General features: G+C 41.6%; 1 protein-coding gene across 4 annotated transcripts; it reads right to left on the bottom strand.

Moving 5' to 3' along the window:
* Window positions 1–655: 655 nt before the first annotated feature.
* Slc33a1 (solute carrier family 33 member 1) lies at window positions 656–18,982 on the bottom strand. Of its 4 annotated transcripts, XR_009056291.1 has the most exons (8): window positions 17,783–18,982; window positions 10,244–10,434; window positions 5,901–6,085; window positions 5,384–5,501; window positions 4,280–4,495; window positions 3,427–3,621; window positions 2,735–2,758; window positions 656–1,820 (listed from the first exon to the last, which is right to left on the bottom strand). XR_009056291.1 is itself a non-coding variant. In XM_057757222.1 (7 exons), the coding sequence occupies exons 1-6, from the start codon at window positions 18,555–18,557 to the stop codon at window positions 3,454–3,456; spliced, it is 1,653 nt and encodes a 550-aa protein (XP_057613205.1). In that variant the 5' UTR covers window positions 18,558–18,982; the 3' UTR covers window positions 1,842–2,758; window positions 3,427–3,453. The 4 variants fall into 4 exon arrangements, 3 of the variants coding, with proteins under 3 accessions (XP_057613205.1, XP_057613204.1, XP_057613206.1); XM_057757222.1 differs by lacking the exon at window positions 656–1,820 and having other exon boundaries at window positions 1,842–2,758; XM_057757221.1 differs by lacking the exon at window positions 656–1,820 and having other exon boundaries at window positions 1,842–3,621.
* Window positions 18,983–19,069: the final 87 nt, after the last annotated feature.

The following is a 19,069-nucleotide window of genomic DNA, read 5'->3' as shown; positions in this document are numbered from 1 at the left end:
TAACAAACACCTACCTTTTAAAATCATGGGTCCTCTTGATTAATTTATATGAGGGTTTTGAATGGTATCGTGAATCGAGTACTAAATTTTGGCTGTGACAAGTCACCCTTCTGGAGCCTATGAGGATGACCACAGCAGACAGGTGCAGTGCTCCAAGGAAAAGCTTTTTTGTTTCCTTCTATTCAACTTTTTGTAGTGCTGGGCCGAGGCAGTAACTGAAAGCTGTTGATTTTTATAGTTGTTTATCTTTATGTGTACTGCTATTTCGTCTGAGCATATGGATGTGCACCCAGTGCACAAAGGAGCCGGAGGAGAGCACCAGATGCTCTGGGACTGGAGTTATCGAGGACTGTGAACCACCGTGTGGGTGATGGGACTGAACTCGGTTTCTCTGGAACTGCTGAGCCATCGCTCCAGCTCCCACTGCTAATCTTAAAGGAGAAATGCCCATAGGACATCTTTAGTTTAAATTGAGCACACAGCACTCCTACAACCCGGGTTGCAGGTGGTAGGCAGAACTATGATGGACAGGATTTGTTGGAATATGTGGCTTAGAAAATGGAGAAGAACAAATTCATCACTCAGGAGATACCATTTATCCTAAAGAAAGAAGTTTTATTTTCTGATTACCCTTTACAAGAAATCTATATACTTGTAATGAAGACTATAGATCGATGGAAGAGCTGAGAAAAAGGAAGCTGCCAGAGGGCTGTTGTTCAACTCTAGATTGAAGAGCAACTAGCAAAATTACTTTGATATTGACCCTGAAGAATTAACATTTAATTCTTGTTTTCATAAAAGACAAAATAATGAGGTTGATCAATTAATTTTTACAATAGTAAATATTAAAATATATTATCTTCTTGGAGTTGGAGATTTGGCTCAATGGTTAACAGCACTTGCTGCTCTTACAGAGGACCTGGGTTCAAGCCCCCAAACCAACATGGTAGCTCATACGTTGCTGTAATTCCAGTTCAAGGAGATCCAATAGCCTCCCTGGGTACCAAGCATGCCTATTGTGTCCATACATACAAATATGGAGGCAAAACACTTTTATAATACATAAAATAATAAAATAATCTTAAAAATATTAGAACGTTAGAAAAACATTTGTTTGGGAACAAGTCCCTGGTCCCACCCATACTGTCATTATTTTTGCTTCCTAGGACAACACTCCTTCCAATCATCTTCACAATTTCTAGAGTCCATTTTTTCTTTTTCTTTCCCAGTGCTACCTGTGATCCCGCTTTTTCCTCCAGATTGTTGGTGCATTGATCCATGAGGGAGGAGGCAGCAGAAGCAGGAAACGGGATTCAGACGGTTGTAAGTACAACATAGTCTTCTGGAAGATGACTTCAGTAAGTCCTACCAACTTTATTCCAGGGAATATATAGGGACAAACCCTACTTTGCACTAAGTGGCACACCACACTCCTATCATGAGGCTTTGATTGTGGCAGCTGGGTCCTATAGCAAAGCTCCTAATACAAGTTTAATCACCATGTGTGCAGCAGGGGTAAGGCTTCTAGCAGGGAACTGTGCCGAGGGTCATGCTAAAGATAAATCAGGCATCAAGGCTTAAAGACAGCTTTCAGATAATGTCAGTCTTCCTGGACCAGGGATATTCTCCAGAGAAGATCAGGTAGAGAGCAGGAAGTCATGCTGGGGGTTGGGGGTGGTCCTCATGCTGCCAAGCTTTGGAGAGAGATGCCAGGCCATGACAGACCTCTGACCAGCAACCTTCCCACAACCACCATTCTAGTTTATCTCATCTGCTATTCTTTCAGAGTTTGTAGCAGCACACGCCTATAAGCTCAGTACCTGAAAGATCAAAGCAGCAGGGCTAGGGCAAATCTGAGGCCATCCTGGGCTACACAATAACACACTATTTCAAAATCCAAAGGCTAGGCTTGTCGTTTTAGGGTAGGGAAATTCCCTGGCCTTTGCTCATCAAAAGTTATTAACTCAGGCTGGGCAGTGGTAGCACACACCTTTAGAGAATCTCTGTGAGTTCAAGGTCAGCCTGGTCTACAAATCAAGTTCCAGGATAGCCAGGGCTACACAAAGAAACCCTGGCTCAAAAAACAAAAACCAAAAGTGATCGCACTCAGTTCATATGTAAATGTTGTGCAGATACTGTGGACTAATCCAACAGTAATGCTATTTCTTTGGTACCCACACAGTTGCAAAAGGAGTTCCCCCCAAAAGCATGTGTTTTAAAAAACAGAAATACCTGGGGGCTGGAGAAATGGCTCAGAGATGATTGCTCTTCGAGTTCAATTCCCAGCAGCCACATGGTAGCTCACAGCCATCTGTAATGATATCTGGTGCCATCTTTGGGCATGTAGGCATATATGCAGGCACAACATTGCATACATAATAAATAAATAAATTTAAAAAAAAAGAAAAAATAAAAAGAAGCAAATACGATTCCTGATTTGGCATAAAATAATTATTAATATTTTCATGAATAAAGTGCTTACCTAAAATTAAGAAATGCTCTCCCACAGAGCAGTCTATCAAAGGCACAAAATCTCTTTTTAAAATAGTCGCTTTAAGATTTATGGTGTTAACTCACTGAACTTTTATTTAATTGTAAGTTTACATTTTTTTCTCACAGTAATTAAAAAAACTACAGCAAGAATGACATTTAGTTTTTATTTTTACAACTCAGCCATAAACACGCACACCACAAACTTGATCCCCTCATTAGCTGTCTGCGTGCCATGACTCACCTGTGACAAAATCAGAGCGTAAACCTAGGGCAAGAGTTAACAAGAAATCAAAATAGCATCCCCAAAAAGGATAGGAAAATCAATAAATTAAAAACCATAGCTTTCATTTATAAAAAAATAGTTTGAATAATCTTTTTATAAATCTTCCATGCTTACAAAAGCAAAAATTACAGTTAAAATAGTTATTTTAACGATTCATTTATACAATGCGATTATGATCAGAAAACCAACTCAATGTTTTAATAGTCTACATTTCTTTTGCATCAGAGTCCACATAAATTTTTACAAATTTACAATTTAAAGTGAGAATTAACGTCCAATAAGGTCAAACTAGTCAGCTAGTACCTGAATATTAAGCTTTGCCCCACTTGATACATTGTACCAAATGTTACATACAACTCAATGACAGGTACCAACAACAATACTTGGCAGCATGGTGACCACCACCACTGTTCCACTGCAGCTTAAAATATGCTTTGGTCAGTAAATTAACAGAAATCAAGTAATACAACCAAAAGAGTTGTTTCCTGGCCTTAAGTAAACATTAAATACATTGATAAGGCAAGGAAATATATGATCAAACACACAAAGAAATTTCTATTTTCAACTATGTGACATTTAAATTAAAAAGTATTTTATATCCCTATACACTGACTATCATAGCTTTCTCAGCAAAACTAATCTGCAATTACCTTCTAGAATGTCCAGCAATGTTGGCATTAGTTATTCCTCTTGCACTTCCATGAAGATGGTCCTTCATCCTGTAACTTTTTGAATTTTGGACCAAGAAAGAACCACCAACCAAATCCAATGAAAACACAGATAATGGATTCCACATAATAACCATCCAGAGCTGTCACACACGAGCCGCCAAGTTTTTTGCAAAGCTATAAAAATAAAAGTATAATAAATATTCTGTAACTTTTTTTCTGGTTTGCTTTATATACGCAGGGTCTCAGATAGCCTAGGTTGGCTTCAAATTCTGGACCTGAGGATATCCTGGACTTCTGAATCTCTTCCTCACAGCCCTCAAGTGCTGGGATTAAAGGCACACATCACTAAGCTTGGTTTTCTGTGTAAACCCACAACTCTGTGCATGCTGGGCAAGCACTACACCAACCGTGCTGTAAAAGCTGGCTATTATTGTTTCATTTGTGAGCACTTCAGCAACCCCAGTGTGCTCTCTTTGCCTGAAAAGCACCTTCACCTAAGCTAGTCTTACTGACACAAATTCGCAATTAATCCTCATCATAGTAGTGCTAAAATATGTACATTTCCATACTGAAACTATGGTATATGTTATTTTTTTTTAAATATTTATTTATTATGTATACAATATTCTGGTGCCAGAAGAGAGCACCAGACCTCATTACAGATGGTTGTGAGCCACCATGTGGTTGCTGGGAATTGAACTCAGGACCTTTGGAAGAGCAGGCAATGCTCTTAACCGCTGAGCCATCTCTGCAGCCCCGGTATATATTATTTTTAGCCACTAACCATATTTCAAAACTTGTTCATTGTCATCTGAAACTAAAACACACTTACTTCAATAGCATCAGGTGTTCGACAATTCTGGTTTGATGCTCCTACACACTCCTTCACCGTGAGGGGATCCACGAGCCAAAGAGCGACTGTAGACGGCCAGTTTCCTCCCAGATTCGACACAGTATTTAAAAGGGTCATGTATGTTCCTCCGATAAGAGGGTCACTGACCTTGGCATTGAAAGCCATTATTGACACATACATGCTGTACAGCGTGACCTGTGAGGAGAAGGCGACAATAGGATGGTGGAAGGAGGTTTGCTTTTCTTCTTTTTTTGGCTTTTGTTTTCTGTGTGCAGGGTGTTCAGGATTGAGCATGGGGCACCAAGCAGGAAGCATAAAGTATGGAGCCCTGTTTTTTGGTCAGACTTATACCATCGACAGTCAAAGGAGACCGAAGGGAAAGTGAACACACAAAGTTCCTATGTGTATACATGGATATATGGCATATGCACATATACACTCGTGCATCTATATTACAAAAGTAAACAACAAAACATGGATATGCAGCATACTCCAAAAATGGTCATAAATAACGTTGAAGAATACCATTTTGAAATTTATAAGACAAACTAGAGAGGAAAAAACCTTAGGAGATAAAAACTGAGAGACAGGAATGGAGCCATACATCTTTAATCCTAGTACCTTGTAGGAAGAAGCAGGAGGATTTCAAGTTTAAGGCTGGTCTGGAACAAATACTGTCTCAAACATAACCAGAAGGGTTAAAAATAATTTCTACCTTCATTAAAAAAGTATAAATTATTTCCAAAACAATATTCCTCTGAGCAGCTCTCCATGAAGTGTTTTTTAAAGATGGAATACCAAAGTGAGTACATATTGTCAGATTAACATGGAAACCTTCAACTTCATTAAAGTAGCTGGGAAAATTCTTCCTCGGACTGGAAGAAGGCACTTCTACAACTATGGGCTTGAGTTCACATGCTCAGCCATGAACGACTGAGTGCCTGTAACTCCAGCTTTTGAAGCAGAAACAGGCAGTGACCAGCCAGCCTAGCCAATGTGGCAAGCTACCAGTTTAGTGAGAAACACACACACACACAAACACACACACACTTCATTTCCTCAGCAGCTCGTCTCCTAGCTTACCTGATGTAACGCATAACTCAGCAGCACTATAATATAGTAATATATGGGGAATCCTCCTTGATGCTCTACTTTAGGAGTCCACCAAACAAGCAGGGCATATTCTAATCCAAGCAATAACCTACAAAAAGAGAAACACTGAGCTGACATCCATTTTACATTAAGGAGTAAGCTGTATTAAAAATGGCTAGAGCCCAGCATGGTGGCACATGCCTTTAATCTCAGTCCCAGGAGGCAGAGGCAAACGGATCTCTGAGTTTGAGTCAGCCTGGTCTGTAAGTTCCAGAACAGCCAGGGCTACATAGAGACACTCCTTCAAAACAACAGTAACAAAACAAAATATTACCTGTCCCCCAAACAACAAAAGGACATTCCAGAAGACTAAAAAGAGAAAAACTTCCTCTAAATAACAGTGACAGTAAAGTTCCATCATGCCTCCTTCCCCAATCCTACCCATACACTCTACTGTCATATGCATAATAGTGAACATAACCAGCTATTTAGCAGGCTCTGCTGTTACCTGTAGGGCATGGCTTTGTAAAAGATGTTCAGTGGCTGGGGACCTGCGGTGTACTTGCTGATGATCAGTGGCAGTACTATCTGCAGAGGGACCATCGGGACGGCCAGTAAGGCGAGATGCTCCTTAGGCACCCCCTCTTCTACCAGTTTCAGGCCTGTCACGGCATCTGCTGCTGAAAAGCCAATCTGCAACAAACGAACAGAAGTGGGTTAGCGTCTGACACAGGAGATGCCTATGTCAAGACACAGGCAAGTCCTACAACACCTCCAGTCTCATCACTTAGCCCACCAGTCACAAGTGCAAAGTTATCAAGTTATAGAAGGTGTACTTTGCACTTTGGTTTACTAATATTATGTAATGAAAAACAATAGAAAATGCATTACTGGTAGAACTGTAGTTAGTTTTAATTACAACTACATTGCCACTTTGAAAAAGTTCAATCCAGGCCTTTAATCCCAGGCTTTAGGAGGCAGCGACCGCAGCAGCAGCAGGAGGAGGAGGCAAACTGCTGTGAGTTCTAAGCCATCCTGGTTTATGTAGTGAGTTTCAGGACAGTCTGGGCTATGTAGTGAGACTCTGTCTCCAAAAAGCATAAATCGGTTGAAGTGGCATGCTTTTAAGCCTAGCACTCATGAGGCAGATGTAGTCAGTTCTCTGGAAATTCGAGCCAGCCTGGTCTACATAGAGATCCAGGACAGACAGAGCAAAGAGGAAGCCTGTCTATAATTAATTAGATTTTTTTTGTTTTTTTTTTGTTTTTTTTTTTTTGTTTTTGCCGTTTTTGAGACAGGGTTTCTCTGTATACCCTCACTGTCCTGGAACTCGCTCTGTAAACCAGGCTGGCCTCAAACTCACTGAGATCCACCTGACTCTGCCTCCCAAGTGCTGGGATTAAAGGTGTGCACCACCACCGCCCGTCTTAATTAGATTAATTCTTAAAGACATCAATAAAGAGTAAGGATGATAGAAGTGGAGACAAAGTTTGAACTAAGACAGCTAGTCCCGAGGATCTTCTTAGAAGTCAGTTTAGGCTGGGCCGTGGTGGCGCACGCCTTTAATCCCAGCACTTGGGAGGCAGAGGCAGGCGGATCTCTGTGAGTTCGAGACCACCCTGGTCTACAAGAGCTAGTTCCAGGACAGGCTCCAAAGCCACAGAGAAACCCTGTCTCGAAAACCCAAAAAAAAAAAAAAAAAAGTCAGTTTAGTTACAAAAGGACAAACTATAACCTCACAAAGTCTCACAATCTAAAAAACATCGGGGGATAAGAGCATGAAATAGATCCCATGATTCCCTGGAGACACGGAGATATACTTCTGTGATGCTCCTACAAACCTATGCATAACCCCTTAACCCGACTCCAACACAAAAGGTCACTCTATAGAATCTGGTCTTTTTGGGGGGAGTGGGGTTTTTGTTTATTTGTTTATTTGGTTTGGTTGATTTCTGTGAGTTTGAGGCCAGCCTGGTCTACAGAGTGAGTTCTAGGAAAGCCTAGGCTACATAGCACAGCGAAACCCTGTCTTAAAAAGAAGGAAGAAGATGATGATGAAGAAGAATCATGAATGGAATGTGGGAGGCTGGCGGGGGGGGGGGAGTGATGCAGATTCAGTGCTTACTTTTGAAGTTCTCATAAGAAAATATTAACTAAGAGGGGGGAAAAAAGAGTTGCTATACAATTAACAACATTTGCTGTGAAGACTCCCTACACAGAGAAAATATTCTTCTTATGTAATGATTTTAAAGTAAGAATGTCAAGAGAGAGCAAACCATGCACAATGACAGATCTATAATACCTCCCAGTACAGTCCCGCTTCTTTCCCAGACACCTGCTGGGAATCGCACAAGACTACTGATTTGTTTACTATAAAAGTATCTGAGCTCCCCACTGAAAACCTTGTGACTAAGTCCTTCCCTTATCAGCATTACTCCTGTCCAATGCATCTCAGGGGTCACCCTGATCGCATTTGTTCCTTTACCAGTCTCTCAGATGCAGCTTCAGAACAGACTCCCTGAGAAGCCTATGCCCCCACCTGAACCCAATTTTTCATCTCTGTTCTATACTGACTTACCCTGAAAAAAACATTTTTTTTCCAGCTTCACCTGAGTAGACAGGCCTCTGAAAGAACCCTCTCAGGCTGCTAAAGGTGGAAGCAGAGAGAAGTCTCTCTGCCCTTACCTCACTTAACTGTCCGGAAAGAGCCACTATTTAAAAAATAAATGCCTAGAAGTATATACTATATAATTCCTAGAGCCTGGTGATTTAACTCCTCAGTATTAACCTAAGAGTAATTAGCATAAAGGTTCACAGAACACCTACATGAATATTTACAGAGGTACTATTCATAATAAACCACACCCACCTAAACAAATCTTGAAGAATACCGGCATACTCATAAAATGGAATTTAGAGTAATGAGAAGAACAAACTATTGCTATAAATAACATACGTTAGATGTGATGCACACCATAGTCCTCACACTTGGGAGATGGAGGCAGGGAGCTTAAGCATTCAACACTGAGCTTGGAAGAAGGCTAAGCGATTAAGAGTCCTAGGTGCTCTTCCAGAGGACATGGGTTCAGTTCCCAGAACCCACATGGCAGCTCACAGCCATCTGTAACTTTAGTTCCAGGGGATCCACCATCCTCTTCTGGCTTCTACAGGCACTGCACACATGTGTTACAGACATATATCCAAGCAAATTACCCATACACATAAAACAAAAATAAAGAAATCTTTTTTAAAAAAACTATTCAACATTATCATCATCAGCTATATACTGTCTGAAGCCAGCTCCTGGGCTACATGATACTGTCTCATTAAAAAACCCATCGCAAATTTACATATTATGACTATTAATGTAGCTATTTAAACATAATTAAAATACAAATGATACCAGGATATGTCTGGAATAGGACAAAAACTATAAAATTACACACAAGCCGGGCGGTGGTGGCGCACGCCTTTAATCCCAGCACTCGGGAGGCAGAGGCAGGCGGATCTCTGTGAGTTCAAGACCAGCCTGGTCTACAAGAGCTAGTTCCAGGACAGGCTCCAAAACCACAGAGAAACCCTGTCTCGAAAAACCAAAAAAAAAAAAAAAAAAAAAATTACACACGATGGTTCAATTCTACTTTTAAACTGTTGTAAAAACATATATATGAAGTAGGTATATACACAGATATGTGCACACATATAGCAGAGAAAAGGAGCTCAAATAAACCAGCACTCCAAAGGCAGAGGTAGGAAGATCTCTGTGACTTCGAGGCCAGCCTGGGATTCTAGGCAAGCAAGGTATGTAGAGTGAGACCCTATCGCAAAAACAATAGAAAACAAAGGACCATGCCTAAAAGTGTTCATTTCTAAATGACTGACTGAATACAATGTTATCTTCTATGTCTCCATCATTAAAGGAGTAATTCATTACTAAAATGAAGACAATGAAGCTACAGTATTTACCTTAGGCCTGTTATAAAGTGTTCATGTAGATGGATTTTAAAAATGCTGTAAAAGTCTAGACTGTGGGACTATGCTACAGGCTATTATAGCAAGATATACTTTTTACCTTGCTTCAAGCATAAGAGCTTTAAGTTTTAGGGCTACAAAACTGAGCCTCGTTTTGCTTTCAGCGACAGGGCCTTACACTATCACCTAGGTTGGCCTTGATGTCACATCAATCTTCCTGCCTCAACTTCCCCTGTACTGAAACTACAGGCATTAGTTATAATATCTGGCTAAGCAAAGACTTTGAGGCAGGGGAGGTTCAAGGCAGGGCTTCTTTATGTAGCCTTGGCTGTCCTGGAACTCACTCCGTAGACCAGGCTGCCCTTGAACTCGCAGAGATCCACCTGCCTCTTCCTCCTAAGTGCTGGGATTAAAGGTGTGTGCCACCACCACCTGGCTAAGCAAAGACACCTTCATGAAGATTGTAAATTACCAGTGATCCTATTTGTTTCCTGGGAGATTTCCTTTCAATATTTTGAAAAAAAAATTCAATAGATTTTTAAATACGTATACACTTCCTTATCTTTGTAAGCCACATTCTCAGTAAATGACATTACACCCCGATATTAAGGACGTGTTCCTTACAATAGTAGAAAGCTATTCACTTCAAGGTGTTCACTCTCATTCCAACCGTTACTATTGTCAACAGTATCTACATAATCTCAAGATTCCAAGAAGTATAGCTTACTTAGATGTGATATTTGAAATCACTTAAAAATATATTTAATAGGCAGGAAATATTGCTTTTCAGTTTTAAATCCTATGGTATTAGAAGGGGACTTATGAAAAGACATTGAAAGCATTCCGTGATAATGATAAATTTGTTTAAAAATCTCTTACCTTTGAAGTTAGAATCAGAAGGCAAAATGCCAGAACTGCTGGCATTTTTATAATTGCAAACAGCAGCTTGTAAGTATCTGTGATCCCTTGGGTTTCTTCTTTTACTACTGACACTTCCTTGTTTTCTTTTTTCAGAAGGGCTACTAATGTCGTTGTTATTAAAAATACAGTTCCCCAGAAAAAAAGAAAATCTGAAATTAAGAATGTTTTAGTCTATAATTAATTTTTGAAATATAACTTCATTGATAATAAATAAAATACAACTTTCCTTAACTAAAAATACCCTAAAGTTATGCTATAAACTTTGTTTGAGGAACAGCAGATGAATGAAGTCGTCCTGACTCTTCAAACATACAGACACAAAACTGACTGATACTTACCTTTGCGGGAGGGCTACAGATCTAATTAAATCTTTTTAGGTAGGGGAAAGAAAAGATTTTTACACCACATAAGGTTCACTGGCTATAGTTAGACACCCAAGCATTTCCTGTATTAAATTATGACAATTTAGATGATAAAGAATGCATGATTGAACCAAGCACGGTGGTGCACACCTGTAATCCAAACACTCAGGAGGCTTTTGAGGCTAGTTAATTCAAGGCCAGCCAGAGATACACAGCAAGAAGGTCTCAAAAAGAAAAATAGCCAGGTGAGCTGCAACATCCCAATAATTCTAGCACTTGGGAAGCTGAGCCAGAAGGAACAACAGTTAGACTCATCCTTCACTAGACAATGAGTTTGAAGCCAGCCTAGCGTATATATGCACCTGTTTTTAAATGAAATACTAAACACTCCATTCCAAACCAAACACATGATTATTTGCTTCAGATGCCCACCGCAAGTGTGAGTGTGTGTGCTGTGTGTGTGTAATATATGTGTCAGAGTACAGATGCGGGTTCCTGAGGAGGTCAGAGGTCAAACAACCCTGGGGAGTCTGCCTCCACTGTGGGTTCTAAAGATTGAACTCAGATGTCAGGCTTGTACAGCAAGTGCCCGCTGAACACTCTGCCAGCTCGTATTTTAAATTTTTTTTTTTTTTTTTTTGGATTTTTCGAGACAGAGTATCCCCATAGCTTTTGGTTCCTGTCCTGGAACTAGCTCTTGTAGACCAGGCTGGCCTCGAACTCACAGAGATCCGCCTGCCTCTGCCTCCCGAGTGCTGGGATTAAAGGCATGTGCCACCACCGCCCGGCTTAAATGTTTTATTTCTAAACTTTTTACATGTTTAATCTCTTTAAGATTAACCTCTTTGGGGCTGGAGAGATGGCTCAGTGGTTAAGAGCATTGCCTGCTCTTCCAAAGGTCCTGAGTTCAATTCCCAGCAACCACATGGTGGCTCACAACTATCTGTAATGAGGTTTGGTGCCCTCTTCTGGCCTGCAGACATAAACACAGACAGAATATTATATACATAATAAATAAATAAATATTTAAAAAAAGAAAAAAAAAAAGATTAACCTCTTTGCAGTATCTGCAGATGAAGACACAGTGTACTGTCTGTATTGTTTCACGGAAGAAGCTTGAACGAGTGTATAGGTGGGAGAGAACAATGGTTTAGAAGAGCCTTCCTAACAGCCAGAAAGAACAGCAGTAATAGAGCACACACCACAAGATATGAATGTGCAAAGCATGTTTACACACGTCCCCTCTGTAATATACACTGTATGATAAACTACCAAATGCCGCCCGAGCTCACTACGAAGCTGGCATAGGAGTTGCCCCTTGATTCAGACATGAACACATCTGTCTCAACATGTCCCAGTACTCACACCTAGTGGCCTGTAATGCCAGCTCCAGGGTGCCTCTGGCCTCCGTGAACCTATACACTTGTATTCACATGTGTGTATATATAAATATACTCACCTAACCCAATAAACACAATTAAAAATAATAAAGTGAGACAAATGAAGATTTGTTTAGAGTTTAATTTACAGCAGTATTTTCATTAAGAAAGCTTTTTTTTTTTTTTTTTTTGGTGGTTTAATGAGGGCTGCCAACAGAAATGCCAATTAAAAGTTTTGATAAGAATTAACGCCTTTAATCCCAGCACTTGGGAGGCAGAGGCAGGCGGATCTCTGTGAGTTCGAAACCAGCCTGGTTTACAAGAGCTAGTTCCAGGAGAGGCTCCAAAACCACAGAGAAACCCTGTTTCGAAAAACCAAAAAAAAAAAAAAAAAAAAAAGAATTAAATGAGCAGCCGGGCCGTGGTGGTGCACACCTTTAATCCCAGCAGAGGCAGGTGAATTTCAGTGAGTTCAAGGCCAGCCTGGTCTACAAGAGCTAGTTCCAGAACAGGCTCCAAAGCTGCAGAGAAACCCTGTCTCGAAAAGCCGGAAAAAAAAAAAAAAAAAAAAAAAAGACCAGGTCTACACAGAGAAACCTTGTCTTCAAAACAAAAACAAATAAACAAAAAAGAATGAAACAAAAAGTATAGATACTTCCATTATACTTTAGGTTACGGGAGCTTCACTTCTCAAGGAAAATTTGCTTAGTACATCTTAACGATTCTAATGAAAAAATTCTTCAACTAGAATTTAAATTCCTTTATGCCAATGCCAATAGAAGGACATGGTATGCACAGGCAAGATTATTTCTGATTTCCTTGTGCTTTGAGGGAAATAGCAGCATGAAGAACAGGAAGTAATCACAACAGGACACTCACAGGGCCAAAACTGAGTCTCTGCACCTCACTTGTACAGCAGAGTGAAGAGCCAACAGCTCAGAAAGGAAGGTCTAATCCCTGCTGCAGCATAACCACTAACCAACCACACTGGCCATGTCTGTTGTTCGTTAACATCGCTTCCAGAGTACAGTGTACCAATCACGGGTGAAAGTACACAATCAGCTCTCCAAAATGACAAAGATGACAAAGGTGATGTCCAACTTTCAAAAGTGCCTACAAGAACTTGTCTAATACATCCACGAATGCAGACATTAAGAGCAGGTAGTAATTCACCACTGATGAATAAAAGTATAAAGGTTGGCCAAGCAGGGAGGGCGTGGGCCTCTGACCAGCCCTAGGGAGGCAGAAAGCAGGTGCATCTCTGAGTTCAAGGTCAGCCTGGACTAAAGAGCAAGTTCAAGGACAAGACAGCCAGTGCTACACAGAGAAACCCTGTCTCGGAAAAAAATTTTTTCACACACACACACATTTAATATAAATTCTAGCACACCAGTCCATTGTAAGCTCAGGAAAAAAGCAGTACAACACATTTGAAGCTCAAGGTTAGGGACCTGGCAAAAGGGTTCAGCCAGGAACCATACCTGCTGCACAAACCTGACCACTTGAGTAGAATCTCTGGAGCCCACATAAAGGTAAAAGAGAACTGTCTCCACTTAGCTGTCCTCTGACCTCCACAGACGCATACATAAGTGTGCATATACACACATAAATAAATAAACAATATATCAACCTTAACATTTTTAAAAAGACTTCATCTTACATATCTTAATATATAGTGTCATTATAGAGCTCATGATGTATCTTTACAGTGGCTGGTAGTTCAAGCTATGGATATTCTCCAACATCAATCTTACAGGGAAATAGCTTAGTAAGGAATATTAGGACCAGGCAAGGTAGCACATACCTTTAATCCCAACACATGGGAAGCAGAGGAAGAGGCAGGTGGATTTTTCTGAATTTGTGGTCAACCTGGTCTACTACATAGTGACTTCCAGAGTAGCCAGGACTGCCTAAGACCGTGCCTCAAAAATCAAAATACCACATCAGGTTCCAATATTCCTTTATAATCATACTATTCTGTAAAATTAGTAAACTATGAAACTATCAAAGTAACTAAAGTGAAAAACAGCAAGAATAACAAATGCTGGCAATCACAGAGAAAAAATGAGTTATTCACTGAGGGCTAAAAGGGAAATTAAATAGCACAAGCAGTACCTACCTACCAGTGTGATGTACACCTGTAACCCCGGCATTTGACAGGCTAGTGGAGGAGAGAGGGAGCATTGCTCGTGTAACAACTATAAAGACCAAAAGTAAGCCCAGCTGACAGCATACACTTGCAATCCTAGCGTTTGAGGCAGGATGGTCAATGACTCTGGGATAGCCAGGACAGCTGGGTTAGAGTGAGGCTCTGCTCTCCCGTTAAAAAAAGCTGTGGAGGGGCTGGAGAGATGGCTCAGAGGTTAAGAGCACTGCCTGCTCTTCCAAAGGTCCTGAGTTCAATTCCCAGCAACCACATGGTGGCTCACAACCATCTGAAATGAGATCTGATGCCCTCTTCTGGCTGCAGACACACAGACAGAATATTGTATACATAACAAATAAATAAATATTTAAAAAAAGCTGTGGATAAGAGGAGCGTGACAACAGAAAGGAATCTCAAGATAAAATAATCAGTCAACCATGACTGTCCTGTTAGTTACAAAGGCTATACATACATGGAGTAAAACTGCATGCAAACATACACAACCATATACACGACCACCTATATCCCCACACCGACTTCTTGGCATGGTATTTAGCTAGTCATGTGCATGTACATGTATGTATGTGTGGGGTGGAGGTCAGCGGACTACTTGTGGGAAACAGTTTTCTTCCTTCATCATATGGATCACAGGGATGGAAACACAAGTCATCAGGCTTGGCAGCAGGCACCCTAGACACTGAACCATCTTGTTTGTCTTGATATTTTAGTATAAGACAATATTTTAATGTTATCCCTAGTAGTACAAAAATCCCTTATTACTTCCGGGGGAGGAGGGTGTCACCAAATTTCTCCCCACACAACTGAAAGGCAATTATTTTGTTTATTATTGCTCTTATTGTATGCATGTGCACAGGCACACACATCACAGAGTACATGTGAAGGTCAGAGGGCAACTTTTGGGAGTTGGTTCTCTCCTCCCACTGCGGGTTCCAGGAATCAAAATCCTGTCTTAGGCTTGAGGTACAAGCACCTTTATTCTGACTGAGTCCTATATATACATACTTCTCTTATTTTAAAGCAAACTTAAAAGCCATGTGGGGGCTGGACAGGTGGCTCAGCAATTAAGAGCACTGGATGCTCTTCCAGAGGACTCACATTTGGTTCCCAGAAGCCACATGGTGGCTCAGCCTAGATCAGTTAAAAAAAAACAAAACTTTCACCTATCACTTCTAAGAACCAGGGATTCTAAAAGTGGGTGATCTTTTCAGCCAAATGGAGCCACAAAGCTGCATTGGTCTGAAAAACAAAAGACAACAGCCCCATCAGCACAGATTTAGATCTAAAGGTTTTCCATGAGGCTTTTTCTATCGTCCTACCAATTATAGACAAAATATTAGATTAAAAGCCACAAACACCTAAGCTCCAAGTACATGTCCCTAATTAGTTGTTTGACAACAGTTTCTTCATCATAAAAATGAAGAAAGGCATCTCTCTCTCTCTCTTTTTTTTTTTTTTTTTTTTTTTTTTTTTGTCTTTGAAATCCCTTCCTGCTTACAGGGTCTCTCTTTGCCTGTCCAGGATCTTGGAAAACAAAGGGTATAAGAAGGAAAAGGCCTCCTTCTGCATTGGGGACTGTCCTGAAGTCATGAAAAAGCCAGTCAGAAGACTCAAAGTTTTGATTTTTATCTCTTCTCATCATCCCTCTCTCAATTTGCCATCTAGATGACTGCCTTCTAAAGTCGAAACTGTTCTTTTTCAGTACATTCCTTACGCAGTACCTGTGATTAAGTACAGAATTAAAAAAAATTAAAGGTTTGTTTACTTTCACGTGTATTAGTGTTTTGCCTGAATGTAAGTGCACTTTGTGTTCCTGGTGTCCATGGAGGCCAGAAGAGGGGTACTGGGTCCCTCCAAACTGGAGTTACGGAGGGCTGTAAACCACCATATGGGTGCTGGGAGCCAAACTCAGGACCCCTGCAAAGCAACGAGAGCTCTGAACCAGAGTAAACACTCAAGCCCTTGGCTGTTTGGTTTGCTTCTAAGTTACGGATTCTAATATGCGGATTTTCTAGAGAGTGTGTTTCTCTCTTCTTTACGTACCTAGGCAATGGTATTTCCTTCATATGATTCCAGGGCCTTTAAATTCCTCAAAACCATCAGCTGGTTAAACTGAGCATGGTGGTACATAACTTAAGTACGTGGATCCTGAGAAGGATAGGCATTTGATACCAGTCTAGACTCCTTTCAAAATCTCAGGACCAGACAAAGGTCAAGAGGGAAACAAAAGGAAAAACTCCCAGTGGCTAATGGGATGGGGACTCAGCACAGTGGAAACAGTCTGCATTTTATGCAGGAGTACTGGGCTCATTTCCCAGCACCAGGGACACACAAACAGAAACAGAATCCACAGAATTTAGTTTCGCTATTACCAAGTCACAGAAACCTCAAAACTGGTAATGTGATATGTGTAAAGCATTAAAATTAATGCTTTAACTCTTTAACTCGAAATGTTTTAAACAAAATCGAAAGTCCACTACAGAAAGAAAAGTTAAATTTTAAAGTGAGCTATTTTAGAATCTTCTGGAGAACAAAGTTCTCCAGTTATTCAAACAGCTATTCAAAAAAAACAGTGTCAGCCTAAATAAAGATCCAACCATGAGAAATGTCAACTGTTATCTCCACCACAGTCAGTGGTTGGCTGTTCTGGGCCTCTCCGATGTCCATCTCTACTGTTCTTAGTTGGCAGGCACTCTTATTTGCAGAAGGCCCTTAGAACCCTGTCACTTTGCCAAGTGCGAAATGCTTCTATTCACTGCCCTCACCATTCAACAGATTGCTGGAGAGGACGACCTGTGCAACAGCAAAGCTGGGAAAGATTCAGAAAAGCGAGAAACTAGACATCTCAATCCACTAAAACACAAAAAAAAATGTGAACTGTGCTTAAATGAATGTTTTTAAAATATGCACTTGTGCGTCAAGAAACACCCATAGATCAATTATCTCAGAATTTTATTATTTCTATCCGTTACTTTCACTTTTCACTGAAGAGTACTTACTGATCAATATCTGTGCTAATGTCATAGGCTGGCTTTAGCAATACTTGAAAGAAGCACATTTTAACAAAACAGGACACACACTTAACTCATCTACCATCTAGATGCCTGGTAAACTTAAAAAAAAAAAAAGCCAGGTGTAGGGGCACATGCTTATAATCTCAGCACTCAGGAAGCTGAAGCTGGACTGAACTCGAGGTTGACTATGCAAACCCTTACAAAAAAATCCAGTAAACAGAATTCAGAAATAATTCAAACTCAAAAGGAAAAATGTCACACGATTTCTCTCCTACAACGAATCTAGAAGGGGGAAAAATTGTGTGTGAACTATTTGAAGGAAGAGGACTAGGAGGGAGGAGGACAGAAGGGTGTGTTAAGGAAGAGAGCATGAGCAAAGTACATATATACATGTATGAAAATCTCATAATGAAAGTCAATGTGGTGTGCGTTCATTTTAAAGAGAAATGATGTGAAATATTTTGTGCGTCATGAAAAAAATTAAATGCAAGCAAAAGAGAGAGCCCATCCAAAGTTTCGTGTCAAAAGCACTTACAAGCATAAAATCAATCTGACAGTATAATAGTTTGGTACACTACCTGAAAGGGTAACGATTCCCCTGGGCTGAGGCTGAAACCGCAAATATTTGTTACAAAAGTCAGCAGATTCAAGAGCCAAAAACAAAACATTGCCCAAAAAATAGCCTGCTGTTTGGCCCACAGAATTGCATGTGGAAGCATAGCCCACGTTTTCCCGGGATAACATAGTTAACGCCCAACCGTCCACAGCGATGTCCTGAGTGGCGGCCAGAAATTCAAACAAGAAGAATGCCACGGTGAGAGCAACCACATCGGGGGTTCGGCCATCAGTATTTCCGAGCAAATGGTCCACTTGAGTGGATAAATATATCATGAAGAGTCCTAGTATGTACTGAGTAGGGACAAGCCAGGACTTTCGACGACCGAAGTTCTTAAAGTAGACAGCATCAACCAAGGGCGCCCAGAGCAACTTAAGACTGAAAGGCCAGAAGACAAAACTGAAGAAAGCTTGGTCTGTGTAGCTAACATTTTTGCTCTGTAAAATAAGAGGAATGCTTCCAGCCAGGCCTAAGGGAATGCCCTGGAGCACGTAAAGAAAGAGCAGTAACAAAATGCTACTTAGTTCGGCTCGGTAGCTCCGCGAAGCTTTTGGGAAGTCACCGGAGCTGGCATCCCCAAGAAGAGCTTCTCGGTCCCCCTCCCCGCCCACAGAGTCCGAGTGACTGTCATCCCAGGAGCCCGGCGGTAGCGGGCCACTCTTCATATCCAGAGCGTGGCTGAACATGCCTGGCCGCCGCTGCCGACTGCTGTCCTTGTGGGAGATGGTCGGTGACATATCAGAGACGACTCAGAGCCCGGTCTATGGTGGCCTGGCGTTTTGGATCAATCTAGTCCCAGGTCCAAGGCAGCCGCTCTGGACCAGGGTCTCGGGGGCTCACCGCCAGGAGGGCGGACGCGGGGAGACTGCTCGCTGTTCTGTAGCACGGATCCAGATTCCCCGGCCGGTGGCCCAGGCAAAGCCCGGGTCGCTGCCCCGAGGAGCCGCTTCAGGGAGTTTGCAGGAGCCCCCGAGGCGGCCGCGCCGGGCTCGAGGCTGGCGGAGCGGGCCGTGGCGCTGCGATGGTGGCGGGCTCGCAACTGCGGCGGGACCCGAACGCCCGCCTGCCCGCCCGCTGCCAGGAGGTCTCCGCTGCCCCAGCAGCCTGCGCCCTGCTCGGCAGACACCGGTGGTACAGGATGACTTCCTGCCTCGCGCTTCGGGAAGTGGTTCCTTTCCCAAATAAGTCCCCCGGCCGCCCCCTTTCCAAGCCAACCAATCAGGGCCAGCTCCGGTGGTGGCGTTACCGA

The sequence above is a fragment of the Chionomys nivalis genome, chromosome 24 (genome assembly GCF_950005125.1).
Source record: "Chionomys nivalis chromosome 24, mChiNiv1.1, whole genome shotgun sequence".
In the NCBI taxonomy this organism is placed as follows: domain Eukaryota; kingdom Metazoa; phylum Chordata; class Mammalia; order Rodentia; family Cricetidae; genus Chionomys; species Chionomys nivalis.
The sequence above is the reverse complement of the archived record's forward strand: the minus strand, read 5'-3'. Positions and strand labels throughout refer to the sequence as shown.

Coding starts and splice junctions, on each gene's coding strand:
- Slc33a1 (XM_057757221.1), bottom strand. CDS start 18,557: ATGTCACCGACCATCTCCCACAAGGACAGCAGTCGGCAGCGGCGGCCA. Junction 4,496..5,383: donor TGAGTTATGCGTTACATCAG/GTAAGCTAGGAG, acceptor TTCTCCTCACAG/GTCACGCTGTACAGCATGTA. Junction 3,622..4,279: donor GAACACCTGATGCTATTGAA/GTAAGTGTGTTT, acceptor TTATTTTTATAG/CTTTGCAAAAAACTTGGCGG.